At 39.5% G+C, this 20,399-nt stretch overlaps 2 protein-coding genes across 2 annotated transcripts; both read right to left on the reverse strand.

Moving 5' to 3' along the window:
• Window positions 1-2,398: 2,398 nt before the first annotated feature.
• LOC133634177 (type-2 ice-structuring protein-like) lies at window positions 2,399-3,559 on the reverse strand. The gene is made up of 7 exons (XM_062027242.1): window positions 3,516-3,559; window positions 3,335-3,437; window positions 3,136-3,242; window positions 2,932-3,048; window positions 2,759-2,867; window positions 2,578-2,652; window positions 2,399-2,512 (listed from the first exon to the last, which is right to left on the reverse strand). The coding sequence occupies exons 2-6, from the start codon at window positions 3,387-3,389 to the stop codon at window positions 2,585-2,587; spliced, it is 456 nt and encodes a 151-aa protein (XP_061883226.1). The 5' UTR covers window positions 3,390-3,437; window positions 3,516-3,559; the 3' UTR covers window positions 2,399-2,512; window positions 2,578-2,584.
• An 8,758-nt stretch (window positions 3,560-12,317) lies between these two features.
• On the reverse strand, window positions 12,318-13,483 carry LOC133634180 (type-2 ice-structuring protein-like). The gene is made up of 7 exons (XM_062027245.1): window positions 13,435-13,483; window positions 13,254-13,356; window positions 13,055-13,161; window positions 12,851-12,967; window positions 12,678-12,786; window positions 12,497-12,571; window positions 12,318-12,431 (listed from the first exon to the last, which is right to left on the reverse strand). Exons 2-6 carry the CDS (start codon window positions 13,306-13,308, stop codon window positions 12,504-12,506), a joined length of 456 nt encoding a protein of 151 aa, XP_061883229.1. The 5' UTR covers window positions 13,309-13,356; window positions 13,435-13,483; the 3' UTR covers window positions 12,318-12,431; window positions 12,497-12,503.
• Between the last annotated feature and the right edge of the window lie 6,916 nt (window positions 13,484-20,399).

Here is a 20,399-nt window from a genome sequence, read left to right on the forward strand (position 1 = left end):
ATTTGTAGCTATATTTGAGCTCATTTAGTTTCCTTTAAGTCCTCTTAATTCAATTTATATCTCATGGCACATGTAATATGGCTTTTAATTTTTTGCGGCTCCAGACAGATTTGTTTTTGTATTTTTGGTCCAATATGGCTCTTTCAACATTTTGGGTTGCCGACCCCTGAACTAGATCCACTATTGACTGGACTCTCACACTATTATGTTAGATCCACTATGGACTGGACTCTCACACTATTATGTTAGATCCACTATGGACTGGACTCTCACACTATTAACTAGATCCACTATTGACTGGACTCTCACAATATTATGTTAGATCCACTATGGACTGGACTTTCACACTATTATGTTAGATCCACTATGGACTGGACTTTCACACTATTATGTTAGATCCACTATGGACTGGACTCTCACACTATTATGTTAGATCCACTATGGACTGGACTTTCACACTATTATGTTAGATCCACTATTGACTGGACTCTCACAATATTATGTTAGATCCACTATGGACTGGACTCTCACACTATTAACTGGATCCACTATGGACTGGACTCTAACACTATTAACTAGATCCACTATGGACTGGACTCTCACACTATTAACTATATCCACTATGGACTGGACTCTCACACTATTATATTAGATCCACTATGGACTGGACTCTCACACTATTATGTTAGATCAACTATGGACTGGACTCACACTATTAACTAGATCCACTATGGACTGGACTCTCACTATTATGTTCGATCCACTATGGACTGGACTCTCACACTATTAACTAGATCCACTATTGACTGGACTCTCACACTATTATATTAGATCCACTATGGACTGGACTCTCACAATATTATGTTAGATCCACTACGGACTGGACTCTCACACTATTAACTAGATCCACTATGGACTGGACTCTAACACTATTAACTAGATCCACTATGGACTGGACTCTCACACTATTAACTAGATCCACTATGGACTGGACTCTCACTATTATGTTGGATCCACTATGGACTGGACTCTCACACTATTATGTTAGATCCACTATGGACTGGACTCTCACACTATTAACTAGATCCACTACGGACTGGACTCTCACTATTATGTTAGATCCACTATGGACTGGACTCTCACACTATTATATTAGATCCACTATGGACTGGACTCTCACACTATTTTGTTAGATCCACCATGGACTGGACTCTCACACTATTATATTAAATCCACTATGGACTGGACTCTCACTATTATGTTAGATCCACTATGGACTGGACTCTCACTATCATGTTAGATCCACTATGGACTGGACTATCACACTATTATGTTAGATCCACTATGGACTGGACTCTCACACTATTTTGTTAGATCCACCATGGACTGGACTCTCACACTATTATGTTAGATCCACTATGGACTGGACTCTCACTATTATGTTAGATCCACTATGGACTGGACTCTCACAATTATGTTAGATCCACTATGGACTGGACTCTCACAATTATGTTAGATCCACTATGGACTGGACTATCACACTATTATGTTAGATCCACTCTCACTATTTTGTTAGATCCACCATGGACTGGACTCTCACACTATTATGTTAGATCCACTATGGACTGGACTCTCACACTATTTTGTTAGATCCACCATGGACTGGACTCTCACAGTATTATATTAGATCCACTATCGACTGGACTCTCGCTATTATGTTAGATCCACTATGGACTGGACTCTCACTATTATGTTAGATCCACTATGGACTGGACTCTCACTATTATGTTAGATCCACTATGGACTGGACTATTAACTACATCCACTTGACGTCCATTGCACCGGTCGCCCATTGTGTTGAGTTTTTTTCTTGCCCTGATGTGGGATCTGAGCCGAGGATGTTGTTGTGGCTTGTTTAGCCCTTTGAGACACTTGTGATTTAGGGCTATATAAATTAACTTTGATTGATTGATTGATTGACATGTACAGCCTTTGCTCGATGCTTTGTCGATGCACCTTTGGCAGAAATTACAGCCTGGAATCTTTTTGAATACGATGCCATGAGCTTGGCACACCTATCTTTGAGCGGTTTCACCCATTCCTCTTTGCAGCACCTCTTAAACTCACTCAGATTGGATGGGAAGCATTGGTTGACATTAACTTAAAATACTGAGTTCAAGGTCCATGACTCATAAGCTCTTTTTTTTCCAGCGAAGGAGAAAATACTCAGCACATTAAATATTGCTGCTAGAACATTGTCCTAATGTACCACCTGTCCATTATGAACACACTAGGCCTGTGTCTATTACCTTTTCTGTGCACGTGACGACTGGAGGATGCAGGTCAAAATTGGGTGTGTAAATATTTGTAAAAAAAACAACAATTCAAAATACACATGTCAATTCTCAATATGTTTATTACATGTATGAAAGGATGTCTGTGTTATATTCTCCAGTTGGTAAATATCCATCCATCCATCCATAGTCTTCTGCTTGCATGGGTCCAGCTCAGCCTTTTGATAAAAAAGAGAGTTTGAATATGCACGAGACTGCAACAAAACAGTGTCACCGTACATACCTGCAGTCTAAAGAGACTTTGCACACACAAATGGCAGTAGTGTGTCACAGGCGGTGTCATCCCAGCATTTGCCGACTGTTGACAAAAAGAAAATGTCATCTCTTTTTAACAAATGTAGTCACTGAGATTGGCCGGCATTTAAGATCACATCTTAAATCAGTCATGAAATACTGTGATGTACTTTGAGTGTTGGTCTTCAGACAGCACTCTTGTGGTGTGTTGTCTGGTTTTTGTGGACACCAGAAAGTTCCGGACACGCCTGTACCATCACTCCAAAACCAGCTTCCAGCCTGTACAAGTGGTGAATCATGTTAGCCTCAAAACACACCAAAGAAATGTAGGCAAAAGTATTACCGTTTGGCAATCTGAGCCTCCAATCCATGCTTCTGACTGAGTCAAGGTCTGAAGGAAGTTATGCTCGTCAGCCAGGTGTATCGATGCAAGGTTCCCACCCATGGTCTGGCATTGGTTCTGCAGTGGGTAGAGCCAGAGAGACACGTCTCTTACACACCAAACCAACAGAGCAGCTGTCTAAAAGCATGAAATGACGATACCCACCTCAGCATTAACCCAGTTCATGGTGGAGGATTGAAAGATGAAACACCGGTTGTTGTGTTGGTGCCAGTTGGGTGGACACTGTGACGCAGCAAAGTCGACAACTGCATCTAGAGTGGACAAACAAGAACCAGTGACTGTTAACGCTCGTCTGTTTCTGTGTCAATCCTGTAGAAGCACATTTAGGTCGTTTGGTGCTCACCGTCAGCTGTAGCCAGTGCCACCATTGCACAAAGAACTAAAGTCACAGTCAGCATCTTAGCCAGGAAGATGGTGTAGAAGTTGAAGACGACGGACTGAGAAACCTTGGAAGTCGCACAAAAGAGCTGCTGAGTCATCACAATCTGCATGAGAGAGAAGGCAAAAAGCATGTGAGTACAAACCTGCAGGTGAGAGCTCCTTCTTGCTTCTGTGTAGAGATCATGAACAAGAGCTGCTCTTATATACTGTCAGTCAACCTTCAAAAGCTGCCCGTTTACTTATTGCAGGGTTTTCTTCCAACTAGACTTTGGGCTCCATCAAAAAATCAACTTGCAACACACTATTTATTGTTCCATACAAATATTGAATCACACTCTTGAACAAACATGAGATAGACCGTAAATGTTTGTGTAAACAACACAAAGTACTGAGGATTCTTTTTTTTCCCATTTATTTCAGGCAATGACATAATTTTTTTTTTTAAAAGTACAAAGTTGACAACACATAATAATATAAATTAATATAGTGCAAAAGGTAATGTACAGTATGTAATGCATGATTGTCCAGTTTTGCCTGAAAGGGAGGGGGAAGAAGATCATTTATTTAATCCCACCCCCAGTTCTCCATTCAGTGATTATTCACATGAGTTTCACTCTCACTTTGTTCAAGGATTATAATACAGATGTTGTATCATAGTGGCATTACCACAGGTAACAATAATTATTACACTGTAACAATAATTCGTATCAACAATGTAAGAATAATGAATATACCAACATTGGTAATAGACAAAATGCCAACAATGGTAATAGACAAAATGACAATAATGGTAATAGACAACATAGCAATAATGGTAATAGACAACATAGCAATAATGGTAATAGACAACATAGCAATAATGGTAAGGAAACATTGAGCACATGTTAACACTTTGAGACAGAGTACAACAGCAGGTCAAATTAAAGACCCTCACCTCTATATTTGAACCAGACCCCATGTTTGTTCAATAGTATAAATCCATTAATAGTTTGGCATTGCTTGTGTTGTAAGTCCAGTTTGTTCCATAGTTTTACTCCGCATACAGACACACAAAAAAACGTTTACGAGTGGTTTGAGCTCTCTGCAATGAGAAATATCCCAAGCCTCTCAAGTTATGAGCCTGCACTCGTCTTATAAAAAAAACATTGTAGATTAGGCGGCAATAATTTGTTAAATGCTTTATATAAGATTATTAATGTATTATATTTAACAAGGTCATCAAATTTGAGCAACTTGGATTGCATAAACAGATTATGAGTATGTTCTAAATAACCAACGATCCGCACTGCTCTTTTCTGTAACATGATCAGAGGATGAATTGTGTTGTGGTAAGTATTCCCCCATACTTCAACACAGTATGTAAGGTATGGGAGTACCAAGGTGCAGTATAGAATACGGAGTGCATTTTCTCTGAGGTATAGTTTTGCTTTGTTATAATTGAGAGGCTTTTGGAGATTGTTGTTTTAATGTGTCTGACATGAGGTTTCCATGATAGTTTACTATTAATTATTACTCCCAAAAATGTATTCTCAGCCCGGCATCTTTGTTTTCTACCTGTCAACTGTCAGTTTAGGCTGCTCGCCGGCTCCTCATCACCACTTCAAGATGGCGGCCCAATTTCTCATGTCACAGCAGCCAATGCTGCGTCTAACATCCATCCGGCTAACACTGCCGCATGGATGTTAGCCGCTAGCTAGCCAGCCATGTTTTAAGGCACCTCTTGCCGAGTGGCGTTTCAGTGTTATAGCTTCACCTTTATCTTGAGTTTTTTAAGCCAAAATGTGTCCATTCTCCCTTTTCTGTCTACGCGGCGTGTCTGCTTGTAAGTACGTTGTACGTTTACTATTCGGGCTCGGTGTGTGCGTTGCCGAACATGCTCCTCTGCTCGTAAAACCAGCAATGTCACGACAGAGCGCTGTCATGCTCGTTAAAAAAAAAAAAAAAAAAATGTAACCGGTACTTTTTAGAGGCAGTATAATACCGTTATCAGTAATACCATACAACCCTAGTATGTATGTATGTAGTTTTTTAGTATTCATTATACAAAATAATGAGTATGCCACCTTTGGTGGGACAAAAAAAGATTGAACAGGCGGGCCTTAAAACTTTATACTTGGTGTTTTTAAGGACCTACTGTAGAAAACACTTGTCAAAGATCATCTATTCAACAGGGTTCTAGTGTTTTTAGAAATCTGCGACCAAAATGTTAGTCAATCCAAGTTGCCAGTCGAACAGCCTGCTACTGTAGTATTAGGATTATTTCCCGCACAGGTCGTCCTGTTAAGTTAAGTTAAAGTGCCAATGATTGTCTCATACACACACCAGGTGTGGCGAAATTATTCTCTGCATTTGACCCATCACCCTTGATCACCTCCTGGGAGATAAGGGGAGCAGTGGGCAGAAGCAGTGGCCACGCCCGGGAATCATTTTTGGTGATTAAACCCCCAATTCCAACCCTTGATGCTGAGTGCCAAGCAGGGAGGTAACAGGTCCACGTTTTCAAGAGCTGAATACATGGACTATAAACTATATGACTTTGAATATGATGTTGACCCAGAAAACCATCTGTTCAACTCAATCAATGCTACTTGTGACTACTACACCGAGGAACAATTTAATGACAATGTTAGTTTAGATAATACATTTTCTTTAATACATTTCAACTGTAGAAGCTTATATGCAAATTTCTCGAAGATTGACGAATACTTGAAGACACTAAATGGCAAATTCAAAATGATAGCACTTTCTGAAACATGGATCAATAAAGACAGAGGTATCGATTTGTCCATTGACGGGTATGAGTTGTATCACTGTAGTAGAAGAAACAAGAAGGGAGGAGGTGTGGCCCTGTTTGTTGACTGTGATTTGAAATGTAGACCTGTTGAATGTATGACAGTGGTAATCCATGATTTATTTGAATGTGTAACTGTGGAGGTAGAAATAGAAAAGAAGAGAAATGTTATTGTTACATGTTTATATAGGACACCTGGGTCTGAGGTAGAAGCATTTAAAGGCCTACTGAAATGAATTTTTTTTATTTAAACGGGGATAGCAGATCTATTCTATGTGTCATACTTGATCATTTCGCGATATTGCCATATTTTTGCTGAAAGGATTTAGTATAGAACAACGACGATAAAGATCGCAACTTTTGGTATCTGATAAAAAAAGGCTTGCCCCCACCGGAAGTAGCGTGACGTAGTCAATTGAACATATACGCAAAGTTCCCTATTGTTTACAACGATGGCCGCCAGAAGTGAGAGAGATTCGGACTGAGAAAGCGACGATTTCCCCATTAATTTGAGCGAGGATGAAAGATTTGTAAATGAGGAAAGTGCAAGTGAAGGACTAGTGGGGAGTGGAAGATGCTGTGAGAGCCGGGGGTGACCTGATATTCAGCTGGGAATGACTACAACAGTAAATAAACACAAGACATATATATACTCTATTAGCCACAACACAACCAGGCTTATATTTAATATGCCACAAATTAATCCCGCATAACAAACACCTAGGTTTTTGTTATGCTAGCTCCTAGCTACTAGCTCGAGCTAGTTATAGCTCGAGCGGGTTATATGGACGGGATCCCGTCCATAAAACCCGCCAATACAATTCAAACACCTGCACAACACACACGCTCACTCAGCCCAAAGGACCGTTCACCTAACCCAAGGTTCATAAAGCTTATATATTTAACCAAAGTTACGTACTTGACACGCACGTACGGGCAAGCGATCAAATGTTTGGAAGCGCGCGGGTGGGACCTGATCTTCAGCTGGGAATGACTACAACAGTAAATAAACACAAGACATATATATACTCTATTAGCCACAACACAACCAGGCTTATATTTAATATGCCACAAAGAGCTAGCTTGTTATGCTAGCTCCTAGCTCCTAGCTACTAGCTCGAGCTAGTTATAGCAAGCGATCAAATGTTTGGAAGCGCAGCTGTGTACTCACGGTATCGCAACTGTGTATCCAAATCAAAGTCCTTTTGGTAAGAGTCTCTGTTGTCCGAGTTCTTCGATCTTGACTATATCTTTCGGGAATGTAAACAATGAAACACCGACTGTGTTGTGTTGCTGCTGACTTCCCTCGCAAAATACTCCGCTTCGCACCGACAACTTTCTTCTTTGCTTGCTCAGCTTCTTTCTCCATAATGCAATGAACAAATTGCAACAGATTCACCAACACAGATGTCCAGAATACTGTGGAATAATGACATGAAAACAGAGCTATTTCGTATGGACTTCAATGGTGTCCGAATACTTCTGTTTCAACGATTGACGTCACGCGCGTACGTCATCATACCGAGACGTTTCAGCCGGATATTTCGCGGGAAATTTAAAATTGCACTTTATAAGTTAACCCGGCCGTATTGGCATGTGTTGCAATGTTAAGATTTCATCATTGATGTATAAACTATCAGACTGCGTGGTCGGTAGTAGTGGCTTTCAGTAGGCCTTTAATGATAGATTGGAAGAATTATTGTGTAAGGTAAAGGAAAAGAAAACATGCATCATGTGTGGCGACTATAACATAGATCTGCTAAACTCACCCAGAAATAAATCAACAAGAGACTTCTTGGATGTGGTATATAGTGGAGGGATTTATCCATTGATCACCAAACCCAGTAGAATAACGACAAATTGTGCAACGTTAATTGATCACATCTTTATAAATGACATAGAACATAATATCAAAAGTGGACTAGTAATTAATGATATAAGTGACCACTTACCTGTGTTTCTTACTTATGACTGTCAAATGTATAGAAAGAGGGAGGAAAAAACCCCATAGGTATGTAAGGAAAAGGACTGAAGAGGCAATAAATAAGTTTAGGAAGGACTTATTTGAAGCAGACTGCAATGAGGTGTATGTGGGAGAGGTAAATGCTGCATATGAGGCTTTTCTTAATACAAACGTTTGTATATATTTATCATTGTATGAAAAGCATTGTCCGAATGTATGGAAACAAAGAGACAGCTACAATAAAAAGCCTTGGATAATAAAGGGACTACAGAATGCTTGTAAAAAATAAAAAAAAATTTTTTATAGAGCTTTCATAAAAGTAAGAAAAAAGGATGCTGAAACGAAATATAAGGTTTACAAAAACAAATTGATAACAATAATGAGACAAGCTAAAAGAGAATACTATAATAATTTACTTGAAAAAAATAAAAACAATATCAAAGGAACTTGGAATATTCTGAACAAGGTAAAAACATTGGGGCCAACAAACCCACCAAGCCATTTTATCAATGAGGATAATAAGATGATAACAAATATGAATGAAGTCGCAAACGGATTGAATTATTTTTTTGTGAATGTTGGACCCAAACTGGCAGAGAGTCTTGGAGAACATAAAGATATACAGAGTGGATGGAGAGGGGGAAGCAAAGGAGGGCGTTAGTTAAAATGAAATTGTATCGGTGGTAACACAACTGAAAAATAAGACATCAACAGACAGTGATGGTATAGACATGATAATTGTAAAAAAGACTATGGACTGTATCATCAAACCTCTTTGTTATGTTTTTAATCTTTCTTTTCAAACGGGACCTTTCCAAATAGAATGAAGGTAGCAAAGGTAATTCCACTCTTTAAAACGGGAGATAAACATAGAGTCACTAATTACAGACCAGTGTCACTGCTGTCACAATTTTATAAAATAATTGAAAAAATATTTGTAAAAAAAATTAGACAGTTTTATTGAAAAGAACATGTTGTTGAGTGAGAGCCAGTATGGATTCCGGACCAATAGATCCACTGCTTCAGCTGTAATGAATATAATGGAGGATATAGCAACAGCAACTGATAATAAGAAATACACTGTAGTGGTGTTTATCCATCTTAAAAAAGCATTTGATACTATAGATCATTCTATATTATTGTCCAAGTTGTATTCATTTGGTGTGAGAGGAGTAGTTTTAGACTGGCTAAGAAGTTATTTAGATCATAGACAAGAGTTTGTGGATTTTATGGGTAATACATCTGAACAAATGAGGATTGAATGTGGAATTCCACAAGGTTCGGTTTTGGGACCAAAATTGTTTATTTTATATATTAATGATATATGTGAGGTATCAAAGTTATTGAAATTTCTATTATTTGCGGACGACACCAACTTTTATAGTTCGGGACATGACTTAAAAGCGTTATCAAACATTATTGAACAGGAAATGATTAAACTTAAGAGATGGTTTGATGTCAATAAATTATCATTAAATGTAAAAAAAACAAAGTTCATGATTTTTTTGTAAGAGGAAAAGGGAGGAAACAATCAAACTGTCAATAGATGGAATTGATATTGAAAGGGTTTCTGAACTTAGATTTTTAGGAGTGATACTGGATGACATGGAAATCTCATATTGCACATGTACGGAAAAAGATGTCATAGAGTATTTTTATATTAAATAAGGTAATATATGTGTTAGATTATAGGGCAATGCGTATATTGTATTGTGCACTTATATTGCCATATATCAGCTACTGTGTGGAAGTGTGGGGGAACACATATAAGAGTAACATAAAGTGTGGGGGAACACATATAAGAGTAACATAAAGTGTGGGGGAACACATATAAGAGTAACATAAAGTGTGGGGGAACACATATAAGAGTAACAAAGTGTGGGGGAACACATATAAGAGTAACATAAAGTGTGGGGGAACACATATAAGAGTAACATAAAGTGTGGGGGAACACATATAAGAGTAACATAAAGTGTGGGGGAACACATATAAGAGTAACATAAAGTGTGGGGGAACACATATAAGAGTAACATAAAGTGTGGGGGAACACATATAAGAGTAACATAAAGTGTGGGGGAACACATATAAGAGTAACATAAAGTATGGGGGAACACATATAAGAGTAACATAAAGTGTGGGGGAACACATATAAGAGTAACATAAAGTGTGGAGGAACACATATAAGAGTAACATAAAGTGTGGGGGAACACATATAAGAGTACCAAAGTGTGGAGGAACACATATAAGAGTAACATAAAGTGTGGGGGAACACATATAAGAGTAACATAAAGTGTGGGGGAACACATATAAGAGTAACATAAAGTGTGGGGGAACACATATAAGAGTAACATAAAGTGTGGGGGAACACATATAAGAGTAACATAAAGTGTGGAGGAACACATATAAGAGTAACAAAGTGTGGAGGAACACATATAAGAGTAACATAAAGTGTGGGGGAACACATATAAGAGTAACATAAAGTGTGGGGGAACACATATAAGAGTAACATAAAGTGTGGGGGAACACATAAGAGTAACATAAAGTGTGGGGGAACACATATAAGAGTAACATAAAGTGTGGAGGAACACATATAAGAGTAACATAAAGTGTGGGGGAACACATATAAGAGTAACATAAAGTGTGGGGGAACACATATAAGAGTAACATAAAGTGTGGGGGAACACATATAAGAGTAACATAAAGTGTGGGGGAACACATATAAGAGTAACATAAAGTGTGGGGGAACACATATAAGAGTAACATAAAGTGTGGGGGAACACATATAAGAGTAACATAAAGTGTGGGGGAACACATATAAGAGTAACATAAAGTGTGGGGGAACACATATAAGAGTAACATAAAGTGTGGGGGAACACATATAAGAGTAACATAAAGTGTGGAGGAACACGTATAAGAGTAACATAAAGTGTGGGGGAACACGTATAAGAGTAACATAAAGTGTGGGGGAACACGTATAAGAGTAACATAAAGGCATTGTATCAACTACAGAAAAGAGCTATAAGGATTGTTCATGAAGTAGATTACTTAGAACACACTAACATATTATTTATTAATTCTGGTGTATTGAAATTACAGGAGCTAGTAAAGTTACAGACATTATGTGTCATGTTTAAGGCTAAAAGTAAAACATTACCAGCAAATTTACAAAAAATGTTTGTCATCACTTCTGAGAATGAAGAGCATAGAAGAAAAGGTCATTTCCAACATCAGTATTCAAGGACAACTTTAAAACAAATGTGCATATCAGTGGTGGGGGTTAAACTATGGAATTCTCTTTACAATGAGATAAAAGATTGTAAAAATATATTCCAATTGAAAAAAAGATACAAAGACAAAACAATAAGATCATATGGACAGCCGTAAGTGTTTACATTTTGCTTTATATTTATTATTTTACTTATTTTTTGCCTGGGTTTGTATTTGTTTTGTATCATCCCGTGAGGTGTATATTACTTCTTTTTTTTTTGGTTCGTGTTGTACTTCATGAAGTTTTGCACTTGTGTTTTTTTGTGTGTTTTTTATTTTTGTTTTCATTATATTTGGATGTAATTGTTGGTTTGTATGATATCCATTAAGTAAGACTACATATTATGTTGAAGGGGGCAGGAAAATATAAGATGTTTCTTCATCCTGCTCCTTCTCTGGCATTGGTGTGTAAATGTATAATTGAGGTATAATTGTCTGTCGATCAAAGATGCACATCAATGAAGGAGATAAATAAAAAGGAAATGAAAAAAATGAAAAATTGATTGACATGTACAGCCTTTGCTCGATGCTTTGTCGATGCACCTTTGGCAGAAATTACAGCCTGGAATCTTTTTGAATACGATGCCACAAGCTTGGCACACCTATCTTTGAGCGGTTTCACCCATTCCTCTTTGCAGCACCTCTTAAACTCACTCAGATTGGATGGGAAGCATTGGTTGACATTAACTTAAAATACTGAGTTCAAGGTCCATGACTCATAAGCTCTTTTTTTTCCAGCGAAGGAGCAAATACTCAGCACATTAAATATTGCTGCTAGAACATTGTCCTAATGTACCACCTGTCCATTATGAACACACTAGGCCTGTGTCTATTACCTTTTCTGTGCACGTGACGACTGGAGGATGCAGGTCAAACTAGGTGTGTAAATATTTGTAAAAAAAACAACAATTCAAAATACACATGTCAATTCTCAATATGTTTATTACATGTATGAAAGGATGTCTGTGTTATATTCTCCAGTTGGTAAATATCCATCCATCCATCCATAGTCTTCTGCTTGCATGGGTCCAGCTCAGCCTTTTGATAAAAAAGAGAGTTTGAATATGCACGAGACTGCAACAAAACAGTGTCACTGTACATACCTGCAGTCTAAAGAGACTTTGCACACACAAATGGCAGTAGTGTGTCACAGGCGGTGTCATCCCAGCATTTGCCGACTGTTGACAAAAAGAAAATGTTATCTCTTTTTAACAAATGTAGTGACTGAGATTGGCCGGCATTTAAGATCACATCTTAAATCAGTCATGAAATACTGTGATGTACTTTGAGTGTTGGTCTTCAGACAGCACTCTTGTTGTGTGTTGTCTGGTTTTTGTGGACACCAGAAAGTTCCGGACACGCCTGTACCATCACTCCATAACCAGCTTCCAGCCTGTACAAGTGGTGAATCATGTTAGCCTCAAAACACACCAAAGAAATGTAGGCAAAAGTATTACCGTTTGGCAATCTGAGCCTCCAATCCATGCTTCTGACTGAGTCAAGGTCTGAAGGAAGTTATGCTCGTCAGCCAGGTGTATCGATGCAAGGTTCCCACCCATGGTCTGGCATTGTGTCTGCAGTGGGTAGAGCCAGAGAGACACGTCTCTTACACACCAAACCAACAGAGCAGCTGTCTAAAAGCATGAAATAATGATGCCCACCTCAGCATTAACCCAGTTCATGGTGGAGGATTGAAAGATGAAACACCGGTTGTTGTGTTTTTGCCAGTTGGGTGGACACTGTGACGCAGCAAGGTCGACAACTGCATCTAGAGTGGACAAACAAGAACCAGTGACTGTTAACGCTCGTCTGTTTCTGTGTCAATCCTGTAGAAGCACATTTAGGTCGTTTGGTGCTCACCGTCAGCTGTAGCCAGTGCCACCATTGCACAAAGAACTAAAGTCACAGTCAGCATCTTAGCCAGGAAGATGGTGCAGAAGTTGAAGACGACGGACTGAGAAACCTTGGAAGTCGCACAAAAGAGCTGCTGAGTCATCACAATCTGCATGAGAGAGAAGGCAAAAAGCATGTGAGTACAAACCTGCAGGTGAGAGCTCCTTCTTGCTTCTGTGTAGAGATCATGAACAAGAGCTGCTCTTATATACTGTCAGTCAACCTTCAAAAGCTGCCCGTTTACTTATTGCAGGGTTTTCTTTCAACTAGACTTTGGGCTCCATCAACAAATCAACTTGCATCACACTATTTATTGTTCCATACAAATATTGAATCACACTCTTGAACAAACATGAGATAGACCGTAAATGTTTGTGTAAACAACACAAAGTACTGAGGATTCTTTTTTTTTCCATTTATTTCAGGCAATGACATAATTTTTTTTTTTTAAAGTACAAAGTTGACAACACATAATAATATAAATTAATATAGTGCAAAAGGTAATGTACAGTATGTAATGCATGATTGTCCAGTTTTGCCTGAAAGGGAGTGGGAAGAAGATCATTTATTTAATCCCACCCCCAGTTCTCCATTCAGTGATTATTCACATGAGTTTCACTCTCACTTTGTTCAAGGATTATAATACATATGTTGTATCATAGTGGCATTACCACAGGTAACAATAATTATTACACTGTAACAATAATTTGTATCAACAATGTAAGAAAAATGAACATACCAACATTGGTAATAGACAAAATGCCAACAATGGTAATAGACAAAATGACAATAATGGTAATAGACAACATAGCAATAATGGTAATAGACAACATAGCAATAATGGTAATAGACAACATAGCAATAATGGTAAGGAAACATTGAGCACATGTTAACACTTTGAGACAGAGTACAACAGCAGGTCAAATTAAAGACCCTCACCTCTATATTTGAACCAGACCCCATGTTTGTTCAATAGTATAAATCCATTAATAGTTTGGCATTGCTTGTGTTGTAAGTCCAGTTTGTTCCATAGTTTTACTCCGCATACAGACACACAAAAAAACGTTTACGAGTGGTTTGAGCTCTCGGCAATGAGAAATATCCCAAGCCTCTCAAGTTATGAGCCTGCACTCGTCTTATAAAAAAAACATTGTAGATTAGGCGGCAATAATTTGTTAAATGCTTTATATAAGATTATTAATGTATTATATTTAACAAGGTCATCAAATTTGAGCAACTTGGATTGCATAAACAGATTATGAGTATGTTCTAAATAACCAACGTTGTGAATGATCCGCACTGCTCTTTTCTGTAACATGATCAGAGGATGAATTGTGTTGTGGTAAGTATTCCCCCATACTTCAACACAGTATGTAAGGTATGGGAGTACCAAGGTGCAGTATAGAATACGGAGTGCATTTTCTCTGAGGTATAGTTTTGCTTTGTTTATAATTGAGAGGCCTTTGGAGATTGTTGTTTCAATGTGTCTGACATGAGGTTTCCATGATAGATTACTATCAATTATTACTCCCAAAAATGTATTCTCAGCCCGGCATCTTTGTTTTCTACCTGTCAACTGTCAGTTTAGGCTGCTCGCCGGCTCCTCATCACCACTTCAAGATGGCGGCCCAATTTCTCATGTCACAGCAGCCAATGCTGCGTCTAACATCCATCCGGCTAACACTGCCGCATGGATGTTAGCCGCTAGCTAGCCAGCCATGTTTTAAGGCACCTCTTGCCGAGTGGCGTTTCAGTGTTATAGCTTCACCTTTATCTTGAGTTTTTTAAGCCAAGATGTGTCCATTCTCCCTTTTCTGTCTACGCGGCGTGTCTGCTTGTAAGTACATTGTACGTTTTCTATTCGGGCTCGGTGTGTGCGTTGCCGAACATGCTCCTCTGCTCGTAAAACCAGCAATGTCACGACAGAGCGCTGTCATGCTCGTTAAAAAAAAAAAAAAAAAAATGTAACCGGTATTTTTTAGAGGCAGTATAATACCGTTATCAGTAATACCATACAACCCTAGTATGTATGTATGTAGTTTTTTAGTATTCATTATACAAAATAATGAGTATGCCACCTTTGGTGGGACAAAAAAAGATTGAACAGGCGGGCCTTAAAACTTTATACTTGGTGTTTTTAAGGACCTACTGTAGAAAACACTTGTCAAAGATCATCTATTCAACAGGGTTCTAGTGTTTTTAGAAATCTGCGACCAAAATGTTAGTCAATCCAAGTTGCCAGTCGAACAGCCTGCTACTGTAGTATTAGGATTATTTCCCGCACAGGTCGTCCTGTTAAGTTAAGTTAAAGTGCCAATGATTGTCTCATACACACACCAGGTGTGGCGAAATTATTCTCTGCATTTGACCCATCACAAAATCTAGCTGTCAACATTGAATATTGCATTGTTGCATTTCTTTTCACAGTTCTTTTTGACAGACATTTTAGTGAGGGTCAAACCATCGTGGCATGGGGGGAACTCTGGGTTTATGGTAATGAATGGAATAGTCTACTTGATTTGATGTTCAGTTTATGAACTTACATTCATATTTTGTTGAAGTATTATTCATAAAATATATTTATAAAGGATTTTTGAATTGTTGCTATTTTTAGAATTAAAAAAAAAAATCTCACATATCCCTTGGCATACCTTCAAGTACCTCCAGGGGTACGCGTACCCCCATTTGAGAACCACTGCACTAGGCCACTGAGTAGGTGGTCCATGGTCCCAGATCACCTGGGTTGAGGGACAGGGTCCAACCTGGACTGATGGTAAGTCCAGCAGCCACAAGTTGGCAAACCTCTTACCGTCACTGGTGTAACACTGGCAAACATGAAGTTTACTGACAAAACGGGGACAAAGTTTTAGTTTGCTGAAGCTTATCGCAGCCTACTCTGATCAGCAGCCACGTTGAGAGACAAGATGCGAGAGTTCATGTGTGTCATGTCATTTTAACACCAGCACAGGGAAAAATAAAACAGGCATTCTGCACACACAGCAAGAGTCCAAACAAGACACTTGTTTCAAAAACTGCACAAGAGTTGTTATTGGACAAAAAGGGCTTTTGGCTCATGAGATCATGAGCAAGTTGAAGCTGCCGCCGTTGTGACGTAGACATATTTTTTCTAGATGGGCTGGATGGTGCATCGCCCTTTGATGTGTGATGAACTCTGATATTCTGTTTGTTATAAAACACAGCAGGAGAGAAACGCGACCGTGGTTCAGCTCCGTGCTAAAATGAGACCCTCAACAACAGCCACACAGCCCTGCTTTGTGCCGCGATGGCACTGACTGCAGTGCATTTTGTTATGTTATGTTGTTCCAAAATGGAAACTAAGTTTTTTATTAAATTACATTCCCAGATCCCAGAGCCCAAAAAAAGTCTGCGGGCTATAGAGCATGTTCTATTCGGTTAGAGTTAGAGATGCTACCTCAGTAGAAGCATTTAAGTCCCATCTTAAAACTCATTTGTATACTCTAGCCTTTAAATAGTCCCCCGTATTAGACCAGTTGATCTGCCGTCTCTTTTCTGCTCTGCCCCCCTCTCCTGCGTGGAGAGGTTACCACAGTTGAGGCCCTAGCTGTTCAAAGTCGGGACCCAGGGTGGACCACTCATCTGTGCATCAGTTGGGGATGTCTCTGCGCTGCTGACCTGTCTCCACTCGAGATGATCTCCTGCTAGCCCCACTATGGACTGGGCTCCCACTATTATGTTAGATCCACAATGGACTGGACTCTCACTATTATGTTAGATCCACTATGGACTGGACTCCCACTATTATGTTAGATGCACTATGGACTGGGCTCCCACTATTATGTTAGATCCACTATGGACTGGACTCCCACTATTATGTTAGATCCACTATGGACTGGGCTCCCACTATTATGTTAGATCCACTATGGACTGGGCTCCCACTATTATGTTAGATCCACTATGGACTGGACTCCCACTATTATGTTAGATCCACTATGGACTGGACTCCCACTATTATGTTAGATCCACTATGGACTGGGCTCCCACTATTATGTTAGATCCACTATGGACTGGACTCCCACTATTATGTTAGATCCACTATGGACTGGACTCTCACACTATTATGTTAGATCCACTATGGACTGGACTCTCACACTATTATGTTAGATCAACTATGGACTGGACTCTCACACTATTATGTTAGATCCACTATGGACTGGACTCTCACAATATTATGTTAGATCAACTATGGACTGGACTCTCACACTATTATGTTAGATCCACTATGGACTGGACTCTCACACTATTATGTTAGATCCACTATGGACTGGACTCTCACAATATTATGTTAGATCAACTATGGACTGGACTCTCACACTATTATGTTAGATCCACTATGGACTGGACTCTCACACTATTATGTAAGTTCAACTATGGACTGGACTCTCACACTATTATGTTAGATCCACTATGGACTTCACTCTCACACTATTATGTTAGATCAACTATGGACTGGACTCTCACACTATTATGTTAGATCAACTATGGACTGGACTCTCACACTATTATGTTAGATCCACTATGGACTGGACTCCCACTATTATGTTAGATCCACTATGGACTGGACTCTCACACTATTATGTTAGATCCACTATGGACTGGACTCTCACACTATTATGTTAGATCAACTATGGACTGGACTCTCACACTATTATGTTAGATCCACTATGGACTGGACTCTCACAATATTATGTTAGATCAACTATGGACTGGACTCTCACACTATTATGTTAGATCCACTATGGACTGGACTCTCACACTATTATGTTAGATCCACTATGGACTGGACTCTCACAATATTATGTTAGATCAACTATGGACTGGACTCTCACACTATTATGTTAGATCCACTATGGACTGGACTCTCACACTATTATGTAAGTTCAACTATGGACTGGACTCTCACACTATTATGTTAGATCCACTATGGACTTCACTCTCACACTATTATGTTAGATCAACTATGGACTGGACTCTCACACTATTATGTTAGATCAACTATGGACTGGACTCTCACACTATTATGTTAGATCCACTATGGACTGGACTCTCACACTATTATGTTAGATCCACTATGGACTGGACTCTCACACTACTAACTAGGGTTGAGTTTTTGGATGTCATTGTGGCTTGTGCAGCCCTTTGAGACACTTGTGATTTTGGGCTATATAAATTAACTTTGATTGATTGATTGATTGATTGATTGATTGATTGATAAGTGACACACACTCCCTCAATTACTGCTCAATTCCTGCTTTAGCAGTCGTCATCTTCCACGGGCAAAAGGCAGCTCGCAGGAAGGCAAAGACGCGAGCAAACGGGAGTGGATTTGTGGAAATAAGTCAAGTGTCGAAAGTAAAAACAAGGTGTTACAGCAGTTATGTCAAAGAGCTAAAGACACCTCAAACGGCGAGACCGGCAGTTTTTTCGCGACGGCGAGTGACAGCAGCGGGGCGGCGAGGGAGAGGCCCGGCTAGCGGCTAGCGGCTAACGGCTAGCGACTGGCAGCAGAGGGACTACCTCGCGGCGACGAGACCGGCAGGTGACGCGGCGAGGCCCAAAAGAGGAGAGAGGCTAGAGCGAGGCTTGCCAGGCCGGACGGGACCCCATCGGTGGGAAGGCGAAAGTGTCGTGACGCGTCTCCGCAGTTTAGCTTGTGAGTTTAAGCAAGTAAAGAAACCGAACTGAAACTAAGAAGAAAACCAAGTGAATCAAGAAAATGAGTGCGAAACACAAGAAACTCGAGGAAGACTTGGAGGAGATCAGAAAATCGCTTAACTCCCTGTCGGAGGATGTAAGGACAGTGGCCAAACAGTAAGACACACTCATGGAGTTGTTGACCCATATCAAAAAGCTGAAAAACATTATCAAGGAGAAAGACAAGGAAATTGTCGACCTAGAAGCAAGAATTGACGAAATTGAACAGTACACCAGAATGGACGATTTGATTATTAGCGGACTAGAAACCAAACATCGCACATATGCAAGCGTGGCCGGGACTCACAGCAGGGACGCTGACAAGGACGCCGAAGCCCCGGCAGACGAACTTGAGACACTTGAACGGCAAGTACTTAACTTCTTTTCTAGTAAGAACACGACTCTTCAAAGTGGCAGCATTTCGGCGTGCCATACTATCCCCAGGAAGGACAGCAGAACCAACCCAGCCATTGTGATCCGGTTTGTAAATCGAAAACATAAGACGGAGTTACTACGGCAGGGAAGGAAGCTGAAGGGAACTGGGGTTCACATCAATGAACATCTTACAAAGAAGAACGCCGACATTGCAAGACAAGCACGCATCCTCAGAAAAGAAAACAAGATACAAGCAACATGGACACGGAACTGCAAAATCATGATTTGGCTAAATGGACCATATGAAGAAGCCAAAGTTGTCACGATTCGAGAGCTCCGCGACTTGGATCAATATAGATGAGACCTGCTAGACTTATGACTGACATGGCTCATCCTTGGCTGGAGACGGGGAAGGCTACGCAGCGAGAAGGTGAGACTAATGAGAATCAAGCGTTTTGAAGAGCTCAATACATGGACTATAAACTATATGACTTTGAATATGATGTTGACCCAGAAAACCATCTGTTCAACTCAATCAATGCTACTTGTGACTACTACACCAAGGAACAATTTAATGACAATTTTAGTTTAGATAATACATTTTCTTTAATACATTTCAACTGTAGAAGCTTATATGCAACTTTCTCGAAGATTGACGAATACTTGAAGACTCTAAATGGCAAATTCAAAATAATAGCACTTTCTAAAACATGGATCGATAAAGACAGAGGTATCGATTTGTCCATTGACGGGTATGAGTTGTATCACTGTAGTAGAAGAAACAAGAAGGGAGGAGGTGTGGCCCTGTTTGTTGACTGTGATTTGAAATGTAGACCTGTTGAATGTATGACAGTGGTAATCCATGATTTATTTGAATGTGTAACTGTGGAGGTAGAAATAGAAAAGAAGAGAAATGTTATTGTTACATGTTTATATAGGACACCTGGGTCTGAGGTAGAAGCATTTAAAGGCCTACTGAAATGAATTTTTTTTATTTAAACGGGG

The sequence above is a fragment of the Entelurus aequoreus genome, linkage group LG18 (assembly GCF_033978785.1).
Source record: "Entelurus aequoreus isolate RoL-2023_Sb linkage group LG18, RoL_Eaeq_v1.1, whole genome shotgun sequence".
Classification (NCBI taxonomy): Eukaryota; Metazoa; Chordata; class Actinopteri; order Syngnathiformes; family Syngnathidae; genus Entelurus; species Entelurus aequoreus.